The sequence below is a fragment of the Vanessa cardui genome, chromosome 2, assembly GCF_905220365.1.
Source record: "Vanessa cardui chromosome 2, ilVanCard2.1, whole genome shotgun sequence".
NCBI classification, from domain to species: domain Eukaryota; kingdom Metazoa; phylum Arthropoda; class Insecta; order Lepidoptera; family Nymphalidae; genus Vanessa; species Vanessa cardui.
Genome location: NC_061124.1, coordinates 1,153,231 through 1,176,100, shown reverse-complemented (window position 1 = coordinate 1,176,100; position 22,870 = coordinate 1,153,231). Strand labels below are relative to the sequence as shown.

Genomic DNA, 22,870 nt, shown 5'->3' with positions numbered 1-22,870 from the left:
AAAGATCTTTATGTAACAAATTTTCGTAGTATAGACACTAATGGTTAACTAAATATCATATAAACCTTATTTATTTTATTATAAATTGTTAATTAATTGAATCTAACAATTTAAATGATTTTTTTAAAAGGGTTGATTCCCGAACCTACATTTGGAACAAATACAAACTAGGACATGTCGCTAAAAATGAAACCACAATGTTAATAAATAATTTTATTCATTCAAATGTTACTCAATAGTTAATTGAGTATCATTAACATCTAACAATCGATCAATATCCGTGAGCCATGAAATCAATCTGTCTAAGTAACCACCATCTTGTTTATAGCTCAACAGCAAGAGCTGCATGTGTCGGAATGCTGTTGGTTGCTGTAATAAATATTCTAATCTCTTATCTCTTATAGATAACAACCTTATGAAAACAATAGCAATTAATGTCCACTGTATTGGCTTAAACATAATGTTATTGGCCTTAAGTTTAAATGTATTTACAAGCAGCCGGATATCAGAGCTAATTGTTAAAGTCAGAAGTCCAAGAGATTTGAGTAAATCAGGTAAAACTTTATTCAAATGTTGGCATACAATTCGTCGACGTAATGCATTCTGTGCATTTTTATCGACTAACGGTAATTGTGTCGTATTCTCATCTTCATTGGTAACATCTGTCTCTTGCTCAGGCTCCACTTCAGGAACTACAATCTCTCCAGCGAAGAATGCTTTCACCTTTAATTGCATTTTCTTACTTTCTTCTTTCAATATGGAGTAATCTGGTAATGGTTTAGTTTCTCTAGCCAATGTTTGCGCATCATATCGTCTATCTTCTAACTCTAACATGTTAAGCTTTCGGCATAACGTCTGGTACTGATCATATGAATTTGAAGTATAAAATATACCCTTTGAATAGTTGTTCAAGTAATCCTTAATGCATTGTCCTTTGTCAGCAACCAGTTGTTTCAACTTGTCTTCACCAAAAAGATATATTAATGTGTCTATTGTGAACCATTCGGCTAAACATTTCTCTACTTCAATCATTATAATGTTTATAGAGGGTTGCTTTTTCTGTGGTATCTGTTTTTTCATAGATGTGTTTAAGTCTTTAGGTGGAGTGCTGGATGTATTGGCTGGAGCATTTAATAGTATGGGATCAATTTTCTTCTCTGGTTTTTCTATTATATCACCTACTATATTTAAGGGATTTGATATTGGTTTTTTAGTAGTGTTTACATCTGTAGTAACATTGTTTTGGTTAATATTTAAGTTTTCAACTTTTTGACTAACTTTTTGTATATCATTGTCAATATTTAAAAGATTTGCATCATTAGGATTCACTTGCACATTTTGATTATTGTTACTTTTGTTTTGAAATACATTGATTTCCTGTAGGGTAGCTTTTGAGAAATCATTAATAGATGTGAAGGTTTGTGTTTCAGATTTGAAATCAATTTTTTCTGTCAAGCTTAAATCTATTTCTTGTCCGAGGCTTCCTGATGAATCTAAAGGTAAGAGACAAAATTTGGGTATTTCTTCATAGTCTCTGAACCAAAGGGGACTTGTTAACATTTGTTTCTTAATATGCATTGCTGATTTATAACAAATATTACTACAAAAACTTTTTCTTGCTGTAATATCATATACTTTATTCGTCTTAACAGATATTCGGTATTTTTGTTTTGGTATGTCCTTTTCAGACAATGTTCTCTGACACAGAGGGTAACCACATAAATGTAATATAGAACGTTCTTCGATCACATCATCGAAGTGACTTTGATTGATGTCAGACAAACTTTTTAGAAAAAAGTCCTCATTTACACATTTTTCAAGTAGACTTTCGACTATAAGTTGTGCTTTCGCATTACACTCTCTTTTCTTAATAATAGCTTGACGTATTTGTTCTTTTGTCATTTCTTCAATTTTAGTTGGTTTTTTTAAACGTTTTTTCTCTGGTGCTTCCATGTTTAACTTATTATATTTTTCGATATTTCACAAATATATTAGGCACCTATATTTAACAACAGTCGTAGAAAATACAATACAGATGACATTGACAGCTTTCAGTGAGTTTTGTTTTTGTTCTTTCGCCTTAAAAGAGTAAACAAAGACAAAATCATAAAGCCTAATCGTAATGAAATAATTACTTACATTAAGGCATTGAGTATCATCAGACCATATCAGACCATTGGTGGACTTAGGCCTCTATTATCTTCTCCACTCCTATCTTTATCATATTCTACAACTAATCACCCTCTCCTCATGCCGGCAGTCGTACGAATATAATTGCGCCAAGTAATTACAAAGTACCCTATACGGTATACCACGTTTATGTACATATCATAACTGCATAGTGGTAAAAAAATTATGAGAATTTCTCCTTGAAATCGCATTTCCAATTCTAAGGGCTCATCTGTATTGCTTCTTCTGTTAACTTCAACTCATTCATCATGGTTTTTTTTATTACAACAGGTGTTATTATTGCTTACTTAAGGTATGTGATATGAAATCAGTCTAATCAATAATAAAATGATTACTTTATAGAAAAATCTTCATTGTCTGTTTTTCAAAAAGAAATAGAAACAAATTGTCATATGTCAAAGTTAAAAAATAATTAAAACTGTCAACTGTCAGTGACAGGTGACAAGTGAACTGGCCTCTTTTTCATAATAAATTGATAAATATTTCAAGTTCTGCATGGTTCTGCACTTGTAACCACTAGCCAGTAATTGTTTAAATTAAATGAAAATAGCAAGTTACCACTTTCATTTTTAAATAAATGACATAATCTCGCCGTTTAAATTGACTGTATAACATTTTATCATTGAGACGTGCATTAAAAAGTGGGTTATTTATATTATATTATTTACTATTAGATAAATCGCCATAAGATAGCGATGAATTCGTCGAGTGATAGAAGGATGGATTTGTAAATAGAAATGAAGTACAGACAGTTAATAGTGTTATCTATATAGGTGAGTTTCGTTTAATTTTATTTAAAGGATATTTATATATTTCAATAAATTATTTTCAAATACTATATTGTAATTATATAGACTCAAAACGATAATAATAGCATAAATAGAAATAAAAACAATTGATTGAAGATACTTTCAAATAAAAAAAATTGTATAATTATCTTTTTTTTTACTAAATTGATGTTATTTCTACAATTCTATAGAAAGTAACTAAAATTTCGTCATATAAATGAACCTGAACTACTTGTAGGGATGTCATAATATAATTTAAATAATTGATTAATTGTTTTTGAATAAATAACTGCAGTTTGAATATTAAACTTGCATTCAATTCAGTAAGTCTGTACTCAATAATTTAAATGTATGAATGAATTAAATATATATATCAAGAATTTTATTTAATGAATCTGCCTTTTCCACATAAGTGATACTAGAGATTATTATATATTGATTTAAGACATAAAATTAAAGACATAAATAACCTTAAGTATATGGTTCTGAGATATTAGTAGATATTTTATTTTTATACCAAAGTAATGTTTTGTATGTTATGACCACATGTGGTAAAGATTAATTTTAAAATATATTCTAATCAAATATTATCTAAAATTTGTATATTGTATTAGTATCATTTTTATATTATACAATAATGCATACCAACATAATGATACATAATATGTAGTACAATAAATACTAGATACAACATAAACATCTTTCAGATAAGATATGTAATATTTAATAATGTTACAAATTAATGTTTACTAATCTTACTTAGTATTATTATAGATTAAAACAAATGATACATGTTAATCGGAGATTTAAAAATATATTTCTTTATCTAATTAGGTAACAAAATAACAGGAAGTGTACTTCAGTAATTAAAGAATAACTTCAATGTACATAGTATAATTAAATACTTTTTATTATCTTAGGAAATATAAAAGACTTGTTTTTAAATCAATGTCAATTTTGATTTTATCTTTTGAAGTTAATACTCACAAAGTAATCTATTTTCCACTGCACTTAAGCATATAGCACATGTTCGGAGCATATATGACTTCAATAAACCTTGGCAAGGCATATCACCTTTTTTTATAAAACATTATGTTGGCAGTTACAAACCTAAAATATGTTATAGACCTGATCCATTTTGGTCTTTTCTTACAAGAGTAACAAGCTATAGAGCATCTCCAAATTTGGCATGTTCTGAATTTTCTTGGGCTTTTGGTGTGTGTCCTCATAAAAAGGACCAAATTATTTTAAAGGCATTTTGAATAAAACAGTTCATCTTATTAAGATAATATTTATTTATAAGTAAGTTAAAATTGATTCCCACAAGTTGTTGACATTCTTACTTTTTTGTTACATACAGTAAAGCTTATATTGTATCCAGCTTGTTAAATTACTAGTTTTTAAATTTTCAGTCAATTTATGTGAAAGAAAGTAATGAAATTTATAGACTACAGTTTTCAATCCTGATCCACTCAATCAATTCTATTCAACTCTTTTAAAAAAAAACTCATGCATGTTCTAGACCATTTGATAATATTGATTTAACAAAAAAGGAAAGTTGCTGGTTCATTTGAAAATACTTAAAAAATAATAATTTCGGCAAGTTTCTTTTGATGTAGATAATTTATTTTGTAAATTTCAGTTATTGCGTTATAGAGCGTTAACTTTTATCGAAGTAGTAAAATCATTGTCATTATATAACATATTTATTAATGAAATAAAATCGATATTATTATAACTTAAGTATTGTTATAAAATATAATTCTTCAGTACGACTTCAAAGACGTTATCATTCTTCTTTGGTTTTGCGTCGAAAATGTAACGTAATTTGTAAAAGTTAATAAGTATGCTATTTTGGTATATTACAACAATCGTAATATCTTGTTGAAAAATACGATTGTTGTAAAACTAAACAATCTTATTTCAATCACACATCGGATTCGGAAAAACTTGTGTTCTTTCGAAGCATCCGCTTTTGAGTTAAAAATAATGTTATAAAAAAACTCATTTTTTTTATTCAATATAGAAGCATTACTTATTGATATCTAAATTAAATACTACCACCGGGAAAAGAAATACCCTGACCTGAGTATTACCGGCGAAAGAAATTCAGCGGTTTTTTTTTATTTTTATTTAATACTCTATATATAAAATTTTATTGAATTTGCGTCGGGATCAAATGCTAAACTAGAGTTAATTGCTAATTGTTCTGCTGTAAGAGCGGAATAACAACAACTTACATCTTATCTACTGGTATACTGAGGTCGTTTATGCTGATATGTCCATAGACATTGGTACACCCATAAATTAATGCCAAAACAGCTAATGAAACATTGTGACTGTGTCAGAAATTAGCCAGAACGAATATCAACGATTTTACGATTCCAGAAAGTACTATGCTATGTATTCTGCTGTCAATAAAGGAATAATACTAATATCATAATAATCATTGTAAAACGAGAGCAACCTAAAATCACCATAGAGTTTTGGTTTTTTTTTGTTTTACTATAATATATTTGTGCTTACGACTCGTGATGTTATGTTAACATTTAATATTCTATAAATATAAACGGCCATTGTTTCTTAATGTTTACAATAACGGAATTGATTCTAGTTATTTGGCTGAAGACAATGGTCGTGATAAATTTTCTTAATGTATTAGAGCAATAACGAATTTATGTTCATGCAGTCGAAAAAAAATAATTAATCGTTCCGGTCATATCGACTTCTGTGTCGAAATTTATTTGCTTATTAAATAACTGACGAATGTTACGAAGTAGTCAATATCAGAAGTCTTTGTCTTGGTGCAGGTGAAAAGAAGAATCGAAGATGCATATGTGGATGTGGTTCGGCTACGATCTCGGCGAGTTCCTCTTCGCCGGGCTCACGATAAATACACGATGGGCCTTCGCTATTACATGGATAGTGCTTTTCTTCGTGGCTTTACTGTTTGAGGGCTCAAAGGTAAGAACGTATCCGTAAAGTATGTACTGTATTTTTTTAGCTGGAAGGATATGGATCAGACTTTTATTATTAAAATATTCTAAATGTTTTCATGATTTATTGAAATAATATTTTGTTGAATTTGAAATAAGCCGCAGATTAGTGAAGATGAAGTAAAAAATGTTCATACATAAATAACTAATGCACTATTATTTAAGCTAAAATCACACAAGTCTTGTCTTTCCCTGTAAACATTGTGCTTGTACATAGTATAAATAATGATTGATTAAATTTATATATCCAATGTTTCACTTCGTACACGTACACATACAAAACATTAATCATGTTTGCACTCTTATAAATTCAAGGTAATCTTATTAAGATTAAGGTTTCAATCAAAATTGAAAACAAAGGCACTCAATCACCCTTTTTTTGAGCATATGTAACAAAAAAGAAAAAAATATTAATGTACTATTTAAATGTAATTTTGACATTTGATTAATATCATTATGAAGGACCTTTGCCTGATAAGGGAAAATTAAAAGTATCGTTTATACGAGTACATGTCTTGAGACATTTTTAAACACTTTGATTTGGTAACAAAAGTACACTTATAAGTCTTATAACCACTGCCTTCCGCTTGCATACGGTAAACGATGATGATGGTGAAACGATGGCAGAGTTTAATTATTGAAGATTATAAATGCTTTATTGTAAAGTTTACTTCGATAAAATTTATTTGATTTACGAAAACCAAAAAGTGTTAATGAGCCGTTCCGTGTCTATATTTTGTCGGTTGCATGGAGTTAATCGATTATTAAACTAATTTCGAGAATTTCATTTGTTTTCGCACCCATTTGTGAAGTTTTTTCTTAGTAGTCAATCGAATCGGACATCTTATGTTTAGCAATCACCATCATATGCATTTTAACCTCCAATCATCGCTAATGCACCACAAACTTCAGCATCCAACTAAGGTATTACGCTCTTGTGACTGTAGTTACATTGGCTTACTCATGCTTCACATAACTAAGTATTGCAGTTTGGTGGAAGAATATGCGATAAGTGGTAGTGGTGGTACCAAATCAGACGCATCACAAAGCGAAATCGGTCAGAAGGACACTATATGCAATCACACAACTGTAAATTGTTTACTGATATAAAATAATAAATGAGTAACAATTATTTTCAATATGTACCGAGTACCGACAGTACAGAGCAGAGATGGCCCCGTGGTTAGAACGCGTGCATCTTAACCGATGATTGGTTGGTGTATTCCACCAACCCGCATAGGAACAGCGTGGAACACACTCCAATATGTTCCAAGCCTTCTCCTCAAGGGAGAGGAGGCTTTAGCCCAGCAGTGGGAAATTTACAGGCTATTATTGTATGTACCAGCAATAAATTAAAATGAAAGAGTAACTTTGTTGAGTGCGATATCCTTCTATAAAGTGTGGTTATCATCCAATATTCTTGGCATAAGCTTAGTTGGCAATTGTTATCGCGACACTTTTGGCCTTAAAGGCTAAACATATTGCACACGTCTCTATGATTCAAACAATGATGTTTTAATTTAAATTATCTAGTCTCTCTCTATATTTGTCAAGTTGTTTAGTATTTATTTCTGTATTATTGTTAACAATAAAAAATGTAGAATTCAATGTGTTGTAAAATATTACTTCAACCTATAGCCAAAACTAGCCCGAGAAAATAAGTCGTAACAGATTGTATAAAAACTTTTTTTTTTGTGTTTCATAGAAGTCACACAGAATTATATTAAAAGTTTAAAGATTGTTGTTATAAAATCTATCAAAATCATCATAAATCAGTAGAGAAGCGAGGCATCTCCGGTGTGCATCTGGCTTATCAAACATACATCTCCGTCATGATTCTGAGTCTTCAGCTCATTATCTTCACATCGATATTTTAAAAAAAAGCTGCAATAATAATATGTATTTGTCCTTAGGTGTACCTAGCGGGAGTTCAAAAAGAAGCTCACAAGAAACTGTACCCGTATCGATCAGATGAGAGAAGAAATCTGCTATGTGATCGGTAAGCATTATCATGATATATATCTCAATTGAAAATAAATGTATCTAAAAAAACTTCTATCTTATTATAACATATTAGTGCAATAATATGCAATAATATCCTCAAAGGAGTTCAGTTGTTCGTGAGTACCATGCAACCAATGTTGTTTACACCTATAAAGATGTATCATCTCGAATGTTACCCATATTAAATATTTTATTTTTTTTAAAGTGTTTAGTGATAAGTCGATGGTGTAACTTTTTACAATAAATAAATAAACTTAGGATATGCGTTGATTTATTTGATTGTGGCAAACATACTACGGACTGCCTAAGTTTCTCATATGAAGTCAGTAAGGAGGTTTAATTGGTCGGAAGATATTATTTTTGAAAATAGAACTATAATAATTGACTTTTGTTTATATTAAAATTTTGTATGCGTGTGTTCAATTTTCAATATTATGTAAAATATCTTATTTAAATAAAATATATTTTGTATCTCGTTTACAAAAATAACATAAAATTTATAAATTTTACCCTTATACCAATAGATTTCTCAAAAAAGAAAGCGCAACGGATCGTTTATAAATTCATATTGATCACGGCGTTTTTAGAATTGTATATTTCTATAAATTAGAAAATAAATAAAACAGGTGTTACAAATGTAATTGTCAATATAATGTCCATAATTTGATTGATTGATCCCGATACCATCATTGGCGATCTTATGCCAACTGGATGGAATAGCCGATTGCGCAAGTGTGAGTGAATATACAATCTCATTGATAATACGATGGAACTACAAATCCAGCACGATATCTCGAGACACGGGCGTATAAACAGAGTCGGATTTAAAGGTCTGGAGGCCCCGGGGCCACAAAGAAGTGAGGGCACAAACAGATGCGTGAACACCACAATAATTATATTATTATGAATTAATTAGTTTTTTTTTTATTTCAATCAATAAGCTATGATTTGTTTCGTATTTGCATCGGTAACTTTAAAAATATTAAATAGTAACATTATTATAATTTGACTATATCTCAGTATTTGTTAACTTGCTGAAAACGGTGGCCCCCTCTCATGTGGATGTCCCAGGGCAGTTGCCCCGGTTGCCCTCCCATTAATACGGCCCTGCGTATAAACACTGTCAAGTCTAACTAAAATATTTTTAGACTCAGCGACTACTTATTATTGAAATTAAAATATAATCAAACTTTTATGCTTGTGACATTTTGCAAATCGATATGTATCGAGTGACTTAATCCACTGACTCAGCTTAAAGCCGTGAATATACCCTATTGTGTACAATATGATTGTCTACAAAAATATGTGCCTTGTATATTGTTTCTTGCCGGACCTTCTCCGTAGAATCTACTTTCCGAACCGGTGGTAGCATCACAATGACGATTCAAAAGTGCTTGTAAAAGCCTACTTGAATGAAGTTTATTTTGATTTTGTGCCGCCGATTGATAACATTCAGTAAATATTCTTATTGAAATGAATTATTTTACCCGGTGTAACAGTTTTGAAGGCCGCGTAGTTTACTATGTAGGTTGGTATGTTAGGTAAGATTGATTGAGGTTATTATTAAAATTTATAAAAATACTTATTTACTTTTTAAGATATGTTATACAAAAAAATGTTCGTAGAAACATGGTTTAAAATTGATTGACTTGGATATTTTTTGACCTGGTACAATAAATCAATATAGATGATAAATTATATTAAAATTATATAAATTCTCGTTTAATATGGTATTAATAATTATGTCTTTCTGGACTATGTAAAGTGTGTACGTTTCCATGAACTGTTATGCGTTCAAACTTTTTATAAGGGAATTTGGCACGCTATCTCTCATTGGTATTCAGAACTGGTGATAGCTTTATATTTAAATTAATACTTTAACGTGACGATTAAAGAAAGAAATCGCTTTTAAAAACACTCTTCCATAACGAGTATTTTAATTTTTAAACGGACTTTGGGATGCACTATTTATGTCTCTAGTCTGTTTTGATTTAATAAAAAAAATATTCAAGTATTAAATTATACTTACCGAAAGACGTGCTTGTTCAAAGGCTCCCATTATTATTTGGTAAAAGTATTCCATTAATTTTGGTAAAAGGTTACAGACCTCTATTTAATCTTACTTCAATGAGCCAATATAATTTTACAAAGCCTGATACCGGCATCATGTATTGTGAGATAAAATGTTATCTCCAACAAACATTTACTGTATTCGCTTAGCGTAAGATAATATAAATAAACAAAACATAGGTATTTCATTACTAAAACGTGTTTTAAATAATATACCTCCATCGTAGTTTCTCTTGCGGATGTGACGTATTGCGTACGGCTGTTTAAAGTAGTTTGAGTTGAGTTTATTACAGGGTATATGTATTTAAACCCGTTTGTATTTAACCTTTTATTGACAGTTAAACAACTGTCATTAAAAAGTTATAGATACATGAGCGTGCTAGTAAAACAAGTCTTTTTAAATGATACCACATTTGCTATGTGTAATCTTTAGTACCTAGTGTTTCGGAAATAAATAATTGGATACATAATATTATTTCATTTGATAAAAAAGGTATTATATCTCAATTTATTGACGACCTTTCACAACAACCAGGAGGTTCTTTATTTATAATACAGCACAATCATTGCACTTATAATATCTACTTTAACTTCCATATTTCCGATTGCTTCGTCATTGAAAAAGACATTGTTTAGCTTATCTGTTTAAACTGAATCATTGAGTGAATTCGATGTCAGACGTTGTTTATTTGTTCTTATTCCTCTTTTGGTTGCAATAGGCACAGGTAACTAGAGTATAAATCCTTTCACGACCAGTGGAAGCAATAAGACAGGTGACATGTTTTTAAAATATTACCCCGTAGGACAAAGTTATATTTATTTTGTCCTAAATTTAAATATTAAAATATATATTAGTGGATATAATGTAATTGCACACGTTAAGTATTAAAGTTTAAAGTATAAAAAATTTCTGAAACGTAATAAAATAGGTGAAACGTAAAGCTGTTAAATTAATTATAATTTCACATTTAAATCCGAATAATTTACATATAATAACAGTTACTACGATTTTGTCGTAAAGTTGACCTCGGTCGAGAATTTGTCGGCTTGTTGGCAACACGTTCTAAATTCTAAACCATGTGAGACCTTGTATCGTTGACCAACTACCCAACAGAATGAATGTGAATGGATTTTAACTAGATTAATCAACTTATGAAGTTCAAGTTAACTTGATTAAAAAATACACATCATTGTTGGTAAATTATTCTACCTATTTTATATTTCTAAGTATTATGCTATATGCAATATTGTATTGAAAACTTCAAAATTTAAAAAATAAAGTGATTATAAAAAAAAGACTATTCAAACTGAAGGTTTAATTTAATATTTGTATTGAAACGAATAAAATCATAAGCACTGAAAGTTACTTAATTTCAGCCCAATCTGGCTGATTTAATTGAGTTGCAAAACTTGACCTACACATACCTAATTCATAAGTATTTCACGATCTAATGTTTCACTGACACAAACGGTAGTCTAGTTATGTTTTAGAACAGCGGTCGGCAATCTCTTGGTAGGCAAGGGTTACTACAAAGTGGCAAAATAAACTATTGGCCGCAGTCATGATATTAACCTTACAAGCCCAATATACCTACGCATAATTAATATTAATTAGTCATATTTCATAGAAAAATTAAAAATGCTATTAATAATAGTTAAAAGATACAGAATTGTTTGGACTATATAGCTAAAAAAACAAGAAAAAAAGAGATTTTAAAAATACAAGCTACCTAAATAGGAAACTGATTTTACACAAATTTCAGTGTAAGGTTGCATTTTAGAGGCTATTTCTCGTATGGTACCTGTCATAATTGTCAACTCATTGCATTGGCCGCGTGTTACCGACCGCTGTTTTAGAATAAGATCCCAGTGCCCCAGACTTGACATCTGTCAAGTCTGGGGCACTATATGCAAAAAATACAGGCATACATACTATATGCAAAAAATACAGGCTACATATCTATGTAGCCTGTATTTTTTGCATATATTACTCATATTATTATTTCAAGGCCCTTTGCCAGACTAATCCGATGGGCTAATTTTTCTCCCAGACGCCTGCAAGTTTCAAACTAGTAACTAAAATGAGTAGTTTGGGGGCACTTTGATCTTGGACTATTCGGGACGGGTTTGGAACATATTCCACCACGCTGTTCCGATGCGTGTTGGTGAAATGCACATGTGGCAGAATATCGATGAAATTAGACACATGCAGGTTTCCTCACGATGTTTTCCTTCACCGCCGAGCACTAGATGAATTATAAACACAAATTAACACGTTCAGTGCCAGCGACACGCCTAGCGTGTTCATGCGAATTTCTATAGCCACGCCGCGAACACGCTAGGCTTGTTCTAAGAATTTCAGTGATATCTTAAAAACTAGGCTAAATTATTCATTCAAACTAATTGTGTGCAATCTTCAAGCGATAAGCTACTGAGTTTTTAAGTGGCCCGTTAAAAATAATATTTTTTTTTTATTTTACAAAAAAATGTCTTTCGTAATGCCGGCGACACGCTAGGCTTGTTCACTTATTAAGGATAATCATAGATTGTCAAACTGTTTTTTCAACAAACCACATTTTATTTATGGCTTATTACCAATTTGTTGAAAATTGAACTAATTTTGTTATTGTTTTCTCAAATTTGCGGAACTTTGTTACATTTTTTTTTTGTACAAATATCTATTATTATAAAAATTTATACACCTTTGTAGTATAAAAAAATATAAATAAAAATTTTAACAAAAAGAAAAACCGACTTCAAACAAAACACTATTTTAAAACAAATTAATATGCACGAAAAAGTAATAAAAATAATTGCGTATTCAACATATTTTTTAGAGTCTTCCTAAGTTAAATGAAATGAAAAATATTAGACTACTTAAAAGTCGATTTACGATTAAATAATGTAGTTATAGTTATTGAATCGAATTGATAACCTCCTCCTTTTGGAAGTCGGTTGAAAACTATATAAGCCGTAATTCTGCCATTCCTATTTAATAACAAAGTTTATACTAAATTGTCTTACTTTGTGTTATGTTGATACTGATTATGTATTACAAGTACCTATATGTTAGTTCGATTAATCATTAACTACCACATACATACACCAAATATATAAAATTAAACACTAAATAAGGCTGATTTACCTTAAAAATGTAAACTCATGTCAACTTCAAATTCGTGTTACAAGAATTGAAGTAATGAAACAATAAAACGAGTTTAGCTTACAAGAAGCTTGATTATTTTTTAATTATTTGTTTATTAATTATTACTTATTTAATTGTTCTTTATTATTATATCAAGACATGTGCACCGAATCGATATCCTATGACCTTTGAACATTTCTAGCAACTAATAAGAAAGTGAACGAAACAAGTGAGATAAAAATTGATTTTAGAAATTAATAAGTATGTATTTGAGAAAACAAAAAAGAAGGTGGATTTTTATGGACACTTTATGAAGCGAAATTTAAACTCTGTTTTAATTTGTATTGAAAGTTCTATTTTATTTTATTTGATTATACCTTGCTACTTTCAAACTGACCCGCGTCCTTTGCAGGGATACAACAGTAGATAACAGGTAACAGTATATATCATGAACAATTTTTTTATTGAAATACGAACTAAATCATAACGCGATAAAAAGTATATATCAAATTCGACACCAATATAAATATGATATGTGGGAATTTATTAAAAAGTTTTACAACCACTGATTCATTATGATGTTTAGTTACCATAAAAGCGGTTTTTTGTCATAATTCCGGGATAAAACACTGACAACATCATTCTAAACACCTTAATTATTGCATAACACAAGAAATATTAACTAACAAAGACCGTTTTAACAAAAAAATTATCATTTTTTTGTTCCTGTGCCAGTGGACACGCTACGCTTGTCCATACAATTTATCTAGCGATGCCGGGGACACGCTTAGCGTGTTCGCGGCATTATGTATGGCGGCATCGCTATGAGCATAGGAAAAATTTAGGTGGCAGTGAACGTGTTAAGCACATACATATAGTGGTGTTTGCCTGGGTTTGAAGCCGCAATCATCGGTTAAGATGCACGCTTTCTAACCACTGGGCCATCTCAGCTCATTATTTGTATAAGTATAGATTATTAATTTGTTTATAGGGATCCCGGTAGTGCCATGGAGCCAACGACTAGCCGCAACACCAATTCCGGTCAAGTCAGCCGATGGGCGTCATTTCGTGTCAGGTATATTCAATTTTCTCAGTTAATATATCTCTTGATTCATATTTATCAAGCAAGAATAAAGTGTCACTAGTGACTTTAGTCTTATAATAAACAGGATTATTTGAACAACAACAACAACAGCCTGTAAATTCCCACTGTTGGGCTAAAGGCCTCTTCTCCGTTTGAGAAGAAGGTTTTGGAACATACTCCACCACGCTTTTCCAATGCGGGTTGGTGGAATACACATGTGGCAGAATTTCTATGAAATTTGTCACATGCAGGTTTTCTCACGATGTTTTCATTTACCGCTGAGCACGAGATGAATTATAAAGATTAATAAAATTAAGCACATGAAAAAAGCGGTGCCTGCCTGGGTTTGAACCCGCAATCACCCACCACACCAAGATCTAACCACTGGGCCATCTCGATCTCAATTATTTGAACATTAAATTGCATTAAACATATTTGGTTGAATGAAATATTTTATTCTATTATCCATTTTGAAATTTAAGTGGGGAGAAAGGGTACCACTTAGTCATATTCTGTGACTAACGCTAGCTGCTAGGTCACCTGTGTGAAAGATAACTGCTGACGTTAAATCGTCTAGATGGCGGATAGAAATTTCAAATCTTGAGACACTAAAGCTAAATAACCTCGAAGATCGAAATTCAAATCAGGCGAAGTGTTCATGTTCACTCAGTATTCACTTGTTTATATTTTATTTTATCAACAACTGATGCGGGAATTGCGCTTCTTAAGCATATTTACGATGCTTGGGAGAAATCACAGAATGCTATTGGAGTATTCTGTGATTTATCTAAAGCATTTGATTGTGTAGAACACGCGCTACGCTTCTTTATAAGCTCAAATATTACGGCGTTAAAGGTAGGGCTCTTGATCTCATTGCTTCATACTTAAGGGGACTACAGGAGCTAATTGCCCTTGAGAATCACGCGCACACACTTACACTAACGACAAAAACGGCATGTCCCCGCGCGCACTACGCTTAGCGAGGCGGCGAGGTTACGCCTGAATATTCCAACAGATGGCGCCGAACCGCCGCGCGCCGCGCCGAGCGAAAGCGAAGCGAAGTCAATTCTATCAATTCTATCAATCATAGATTTCATAAAAATAGACAGGACAACAGAATTATTTTAATTTCTTTGTGTCATTTAAAAAATTATGATAAAATTAAACTGAATTAATTAAACTTAAATTATTATTATTTTATGTACAAAAAATAGTTAATTTAAACATTTTTTTCTTTAATTTTTACTGTATCAATTCAATTAGTTGTAATACTAAATATTAAATCGTACCTATTTTTAAATTTTGTAAGTTTGTTAAGCGATTTATTAAATAATATTGGAACTGTTCGTAATTTGTACATTGACAAAAAGCGTAGAGTTTGTTCGTTTTACTAATATCGGTACACAAAGAAAAAAAATTAAGTTAAAAAAGTCAGCATCAAAAAGTTACTATAAAAATAATATCGTCAAGTCGGTTTAGTAGAATTATTGGTTAACTCGGTCACAGTGGGTTTAGTCATAAATCTCATAAAAATAGTTTGGATATTAGAATTATTTGTATTGTTTTTGACTGATATTTGAAATAAAACTGATTCAATTAAATTCAAATATTTTTATTTTTGGTTTAACAAAAAAACAAATAAATTTCGTTTCAATTTTTTTATTAAAATATTTTTTTTAATTATTCGTTCGTCGTCGTTTGTTATTAAAATATCTTGGATACTTGCAATCAATATTTCAAACACTTTCACTGAAGCTACGAGCTAAAATTTTTCAATTGATACTATTTCCAATCTTTAAAAAATATTGAATTACGTATATGACACTTCTAAATATTTTAGTTCTTTGGTTCACAACAATTACATATTTCAAGATGGCCCAGTGGGTAGAACGCGCGCATCTTATTGCGGGTTCAAACCCAGGCAAGCACCACTAAATATTCATGTGATGTGCTAATTTGTATTTATTTACTAATTTTTAATTTCATCCATACATAACTATATTTCCTATTATAAACAAAATAGATAAAATTAAACTCTAACGTAATAGAAATAGCTTCCGTGTTATTTTTTTTCGATTTTCTTAATTCTGAAAAAATAAATGCATAGTTGTTAGCAATTAAATTTTAATAATTATAAAATATATATAATTATAATATATATATATATATATATATATATATATATATATAATTTTTTTTTTTTTTTAAATATAGTCCTTTAAAAATAATAAAAATTTAGTTCAGTGTGCGGGGATCGAACCCGCACATTCTTCTTGGACTTGCTTGCATTGACCAAATACTCCATGGTGACTGTAAGAAATCTGTCGAAAAATCTGATTCTATGCGAACTAATTGCATTGTTTTTAATAAATGTTTCCAATAATCATTATTTATAAAATATATATATATGTATATGTTTACTAATTAAATACTCTTACCTTTTCATATTATCTTTCATATGTTCGGCTTTTTAATTTATATGAACGTTTTTTAGTTTTCTTCACAGATTGTACTTTATTTCCCATGTTTACAAAATTAAACGTTATAAAAAATAACTTAACAAAAAAATAAATGGCTAACTACAACTAGACTATTTTAACTTAATATATTTATTTACATAAAAGAATAATATTCGACAATTAATTTACAATTAAAATTACACAAAAATAAAATCTACGAGATTTTATTCGCAACGATGCGGTGAAAAGAGCGACACGTCTGTATAGCAACAGGCCTCGGCCGGCAGTGTCTCACGCACACATGCTTACGCATTTTGGTCGAAAATTAGAAAATCTGATTTAAAAAAAATCTATTGATTTTACTAAATAATTAAGATAATAAATTTTTAGTATATTGTTTGTAGAATAATCTGACAAAAGACCAAAATTATTGAAGGTATATAAGTGTAGTTAAAAAACAAAAAAAGACTTTTTTAGAGGTAACTTTGCGATTTTTTTCTATCGTACCAAATTAATTACATCATGTTTTCAACACAATTAATAACTAGCATCTATCCTGAAGATTAACATATATTTTTTTCATTTGGTTTATTGCATTGGATTATATACTTTTTGGCATTTTAAAACTTGCATTTAGCTCATGTAGTCCCCTTAAGTCAAAGAATCCAGCAAGTTTTCATTAATGGAATAAAGTCTACTGGATCTACGCTAAAAATGGCTGTTCCACAAGGTTCAATTTTGGGTCCCTTTCTATTTCTAGTATATATAAATGACCTTCCTTTCTTTGTTAAAGGTATTTGTGATATAGTATTGTTTGCTGACGATACTTCACTGATTTTTAAGGTTGACAGGAAAAAAACTGACGATGACGATGTGAACGGTGCCTTATCACAGATACAAGATTGGTTTAATGTAAATAATTTGGTTTTGAATACTCAAAAAACAAAATGTGTAGTTTTTACCCTACCCAATGTTAGAAAGCAAAATTATAATATATCTTTAAGCGGTGGCCCGCTTGATGTAGCCGATACTACGGTGTTCTTGGGAATAGAATTGGATTCCAGACTTCAGTGGAGTCCCCAGTTGTCGTCCTTAACAGGGAGACTCAGCTCCGCAGCATACGCGGTTAGAAAAGTTAGACAACTAACTGATATTGATACCGCTCGTTTAGTTTATTTTGGTTATTTTCACACTATTATGTCATATGGCATATTACTTTGGGGTAACGCTGCAGACATTGAATCTGTCTTTATTTTACAAAAGAGAGCAATTCGGTTTATTTATAATCTTGGAGCTAGAGACTCTCTTCGGGATGTTTTTAACAGAGTAGGAATACTCACTTTTGCGTCGCAATATATTTACAACAATATCATGTATATTCACAGTAACATTGATAACTTTGATAAAATCAGTGATAAACATTGTATATGCACTAGAAGTAAGGATAAGCTTATAACGCCAAGTTTCCGACTCCGCAAAGTCAATAAATCTTTCTTGGGGCAAGGTATCCATTTCTATAATAAAATTCCACAGACATTTTTAACTTTGCCGTCTCGTAAATTCAAGTCGTTTATAAAAAATACATTAGTGAAAAAGGCGTATTTGATACAAGATTTTGTAGATGATAAAAAAGCGTGGAATTAATACCTGTTGACTTCCAGGCAGGATACATTAATTTAATAATTGTAATAACTAACATGACTGTATTTTTTTTAATGTTGAAAAAGAGTAACTACTGATTTTCTTGCCGGTTCTTCTCGGTAGAATCTGCTTTCCGAACCGGTGGTAGCTTCACTTAATTGTTAAATGACGATTCAAAAGTGCTTGTAAAAGCCCACTTGAATAAAGTATACTTTGATTTTGATTTATCGTGCTTGAAGTTAATTGCCTGCTTCGTTAGGATTGTAGGTAGGTATCGGATGAAATTTGAAATGAGAATAAAACAGCTATATTATTTCACAATCAAGTCTTATTAACTCCTAATTTTCTCCATACGTATTCATTATCATAAAGCATTAGGTCTTAGAAAAAGGCTTTTGTAATTTATTCAATCAATAATTGGGTCTTTAATAATCTTCATTGGCAGTATAGATTTTTTCCTTTTCGTTTGATATACTTTACTTGTTTTCTGGAATTATCTCGAATATGATATATGACAAGAATAAAATAATTTGACAAATTTCATAGAAATTCTGCCACATGTGTGTTCCACCAACCCGCATTGGAACAGCGTGGTGGAATATGTTCCAAAACTTCTCCTCAAAGGGAGAGGAGGCCTTTAGCCCAGCAGTGGGAATTTACAGGCTATTGTATCAAACACATTGATATAACACATTACACAATCTGTGCCTTTGCCCAGTAATTATGCTATAACAGTGAAGTACCGCATTTGTCAAGTTGACCGGGTGGCCCTAAGTGTGGAGTGCTTCCAGAACGTTGGTGAACACGCACCAGACGACGGTGTTCGTGTTGCACAACGTGGTCGGGTACCTGCTCATGCTCACCGTCATGATTTACAACGTGCACCTGATCTTGGCTGTGGTCTTCGGAATGATGCTCGGTGTGTATGCAATAGAGGCAGACCAGTCGTCTCGTCTTTTTAGTTGGCCAATATTTGTTAATCATAACGTAGTATAAAACAAAGTTGTTCAGCGCTGTCTTTCCGTTATACTTAGATCTTTAAAATCACGAAACGAATTTTTATGCAGTTTTTTTAATAGATAGAGTGATTCGGGAGGGGGGTTTTTTTGTATAATATAATACATGGATAATATAGTAAATAAAAACAGATAAATTTAGAAGTTTCTAATGCGTTTTTGTAAATAAAAAAAAATCTGTAATGTATTTTGGTATCATTATTGCACCAATGCGAAGCTGGGCAGGCTAGTGTTTTATCATCAATGCGTACGATCTTTTAATGCTTTCGCGATCGCTACAAACAGCAGACTTTTATGACGAAGTATTCGTATCAGGCAAGCCTCGCCGCCTTTTTTGGCTTTTATATCTACATCCTAGTTTTTTTTTTGTTATTGCTATAGCGACTACTTTTTAACAACTATAACTCGTAATAATTATGGACATAAAAAACACTAAGAAATGATGTAACAATATTTTTTTATTTATAGGGTATTTCCTTTTCGGGACGAAGTTAACCCGATTACAGATGCAGTGCTTCAGTACCAAGCGGTTAGTTATTTGTACGCCGGAGTGCGACGACACAGGTAAAACATATTTAGTACTAATGACGTACACCTGGCTCCTCCATCGTCAAATAGCTTGAATAACAAGAACATTGCCCCCCCCCCCCCATTGTTGAATTCACATTTATTTTGCTAAATCTGATCCTTAATTATGTATGTGTTAATGTTTCTTATATTTCATTTAAAATCTTTCTGGAAATGTTCGATTGTTTTTTGTTAATTAATTATCATAGTAACTCAATATTCTAATTTCTAACACTCGAGTCAAGATCTGAACTAAGCTTAAATTAAACAAGAAATAAAATATCGGTGGCCGCTTTTATGTAAAATTATATTCAATATTATTTCATCCCATCAAAATCTACCCACAAAAATCAGTCCACTACGTATAGAATCCAAGTGTAATTGTACATTTATTTCATTATCGACGGATATTCAGAGAAGCGTTTTAAAATGATACGCAACGATCCCATCCCCACTCCCAGACCGCTGCAACACTGAGAAGTGTAGCTGGGAAGTGTGCGAAGGCAAGCTGTGCAAGCAGCTCGACGCACTGGAGCTCCAGCAGGCCGACACCACGCTCGGACATGACTCCTACCGTCCCAAGTACAGGATACCCAAATGACATACCCCTAATTTTGACTAAGGTTGCCAGATTTAAAAAAGGAATAACTTATTGTGATATTTTTAACAATTGGAACACTGCAATTAAAAACAAGTTGTAGCATTTTTAAAAGATTCATTTATAATACGATACAATTTAGCGTTACCATAATGTAATTGGAATAAATAATTTTCACAGCTATTTATTAGCTTTGAGCCTTGGTATTTTAATAATTGTCTGGTAACCTTACTCAATATTTCATTTCCGTTCCGTAGAGAGTTATTTTAGCTATAGTAGAATCCTCCTTATCCTTTTTCCTGATCCTCTATTTCCTCTACACAGTATATTGCGTAGTACATACAGACGTATAGAGATTAATCTTTGTAACTTTTTTAGAGGTTTTGCACTTAGTTAGCACTCGTGAAAAATGCAATTATGTTTTGCTTCATTTTTATTTATGTATTTTTTCTGTATGATTTTATTTTACGTTGCTCATCTTATTTACTTCATTTGTCAAATATATATTATTATAGATTTTGCCTTCGTATCGACACCATCAACCCATTGAGAAGCTTCTTAATTACACCAATAGGTACACAATTCTATATTTTATTAAACTAATTTATAATGTCTTTTTTTTCAGCTGAAAACACAACTCCGCCGCTTTTAGACTCGCCCATTAGCTCAGAGTCCGATTTGTTCATATGTCAGACGAGAACGTGCATACAGCCATCGCATTATTTCCCCGTCAGCACTTCACAAGATGCAGGGGAAAGTAGCAACACTACATGCCACTATGGCGCCAAAAAGTGTCCATCAAAGGTTGCCAGGGCGAAAAAGTTACTAGCTGGGACGAGACAGTGTCATAACAGTAGTAGTGAGAAGGAGGACAGTCCGAGTGTGGAAGACACACAACTCTTGCGCAGTGATCATGGATGTTGTAAAAAACAGGAACAAAAGGACGAAAAATGCTGCAAAACTAGTCAGAATACGACCGTCGTGATCCACGAAACTGAGAGTAATGACGACTGCTCCGAAACAAAAGTCGAATTCAAAAGTAGAGAAGACAGTCCGCAGATAACGTGTTGCCATAACGTGAAAGCAGCGCCGAGTGAGAGTCAGGAACAGATAATAAAGTGACGTCTAATTGTTATAATGTGCTATAATTAGTTTTGTATAGAGGCTCATAGATATATTTACAAGTTATTGATATGTTTGTACAGGTTTATGTTTTAAAGTATATAGAGTTTTAAGTTTTGTTTTTAACGAAAATGATTTGTATTCATATTGTTATCTTTGTACGCATTGCTCAATGTAAACTCTAATACATTGCAATAGTAAAAAGCAATAAATGTGTGTTCCAGTAAATATAAGTATTTAGTTATAAATAAAGAACAAATAGATATATATATTGCCGATCTTCAGTTAGGATGCCATTTTGATTTATACATTAGAAACTAATTTATTGTTGATTGGTGCCCATTAATGTATCAAAAATGCGTTGTAAATAAATAGTGTATGAATTATTAGGTATTTAAAATGTTTTTTTTTTTTAATATTTCAAAATTTTTCCTTTATATTGTAAAAAGCTTTAGTAAAATTAAACACAATGAACAATTTTCGTAATTTTTTATTCATAATAGAACATTTTAATGAATAATAAAATAATATCTTAGCCTACCTTAAAACTATTCTTTTTTTTGTTTCAAATAATCACATCATACGGCGGGCGCGGTTACATCACACTAAAACGCTACTTCTGAGATTCGGACATGATTTTGAGTTTGTATCGCATTAGGATATTTTTGAAGACTAGGCTTTTTGTTTGTATCAGGGAACTTAAATAATTGAGCTAGTTAATAGTATATGGTTTTTACTTTCGCCGAGACCAGTGTTCGGTACCCAGCTTCTGGCGCATGATAGCTGCTATATTTGATTTAAAAAAAAATCTCAATTTCGCACTTTCAACAAATTGCAACATGATGACTACCAAAAAACTCGTAACAGAAGCAAGAGGACGCACCCTTCAAAAACATCCCTTATGTGATACAAACGCTGTGGTCCAAGATATAGAATTCATAAAACTTAATAAATAGTCAGTTATTTGAAATAATATAATTTGTACGGTTTGTTATTGCATATGGAGTTGCACCGCACCCAGACTGCGAGGCTCCGACAAAAAATAACAACAATAATAATAAATATGGCCGTCGTCAGAAAACCCAGTTTGAATTAATCATATATTTAGTGAATTTCTCAATAGAAATTTCGTATCAAAGAGCGCTTTAACTAGGTGGTTAGGGACGATTATAAAATTGGAATGAAGTAAA

At 31.3% G+C, this 22,870-nt stretch overlaps 2 protein-coding genes across 2 annotated transcripts; one reads left to right on the top strand and one right to left on the bottom strand.

The window, feature by feature from the left end:
* Positions 1-200: 200 nt before the first annotated feature.
* LOC124539992 (putative RNA polymerase II subunit B1 CTD phosphatase RPAP2) lies at positions 201-2,010 on the bottom strand. The gene has a single exon (XM_047117385.1). The coding sequence runs from the start codon at positions 1,951-1,953 to the stop codon at positions 229-231; it is 1,725 nt and encodes a 574-aa protein (XP_046973341.1). The 5' UTR covers positions 1,954-2,010; the 3' UTR covers positions 201-228.
* Positions 2,011-2,655: 645 nt separating this feature from the next.
* On the top strand, positions 2,656-22,073 carry LOC124541998. The gene is made up of 7 exons (XM_047119952.1): positions 2,656-2,963; positions 5,789-5,942; positions 7,888-7,973; positions 14,185-14,268; positions 19,169-19,296; positions 19,862-19,957; positions 21,184-22,073. The coding sequence occupies exons 2-7, from the start codon at positions 5,808-5,810 to the stop codon at positions 21,678-21,680; spliced, it is 1,026 nt and encodes a 341-aa protein (XP_046975908.1). The 5' UTR covers positions 2,656-2,963; positions 5,789-5,807; the 3' UTR covers positions 21,681-22,073.
* The last annotated feature ends 797 nt before the right edge of the window (positions 22,074-22,870 follow it).

Excerpts from the sequence above, each read along its gene's own strand:
- LOC124539992 (XM_047117385.1), bottom strand. The coding sequence starts at position 1,953 with ATGGAAGCACCAGAGAAAAAACGTTTAAAAAAACCAACTAAAATTGAA.
- LOC124541998 (XM_047119952.1), top strand. The coding sequence starts at position 5,808 with ATGCATATGTGGATGTGGTTCGGCTACGATCTCGGCGAGTTCCTCTTC. Across the intron at positions 7,974-14,184 it reads AGAAATCTGCTATGTGATCG|GGATCCCGGTAGTGCCATGG; the intron begins GTAAGCATTATC and ends ATTTGTTTATAG. Across the intron at positions 19,297-19,861 it reads GGTCTTCGGAATGATGCTCG|GGTATTTCCTTTTCGGGACG; the intron begins GTGTGTATGCAA and ends TTTTATTTATAG.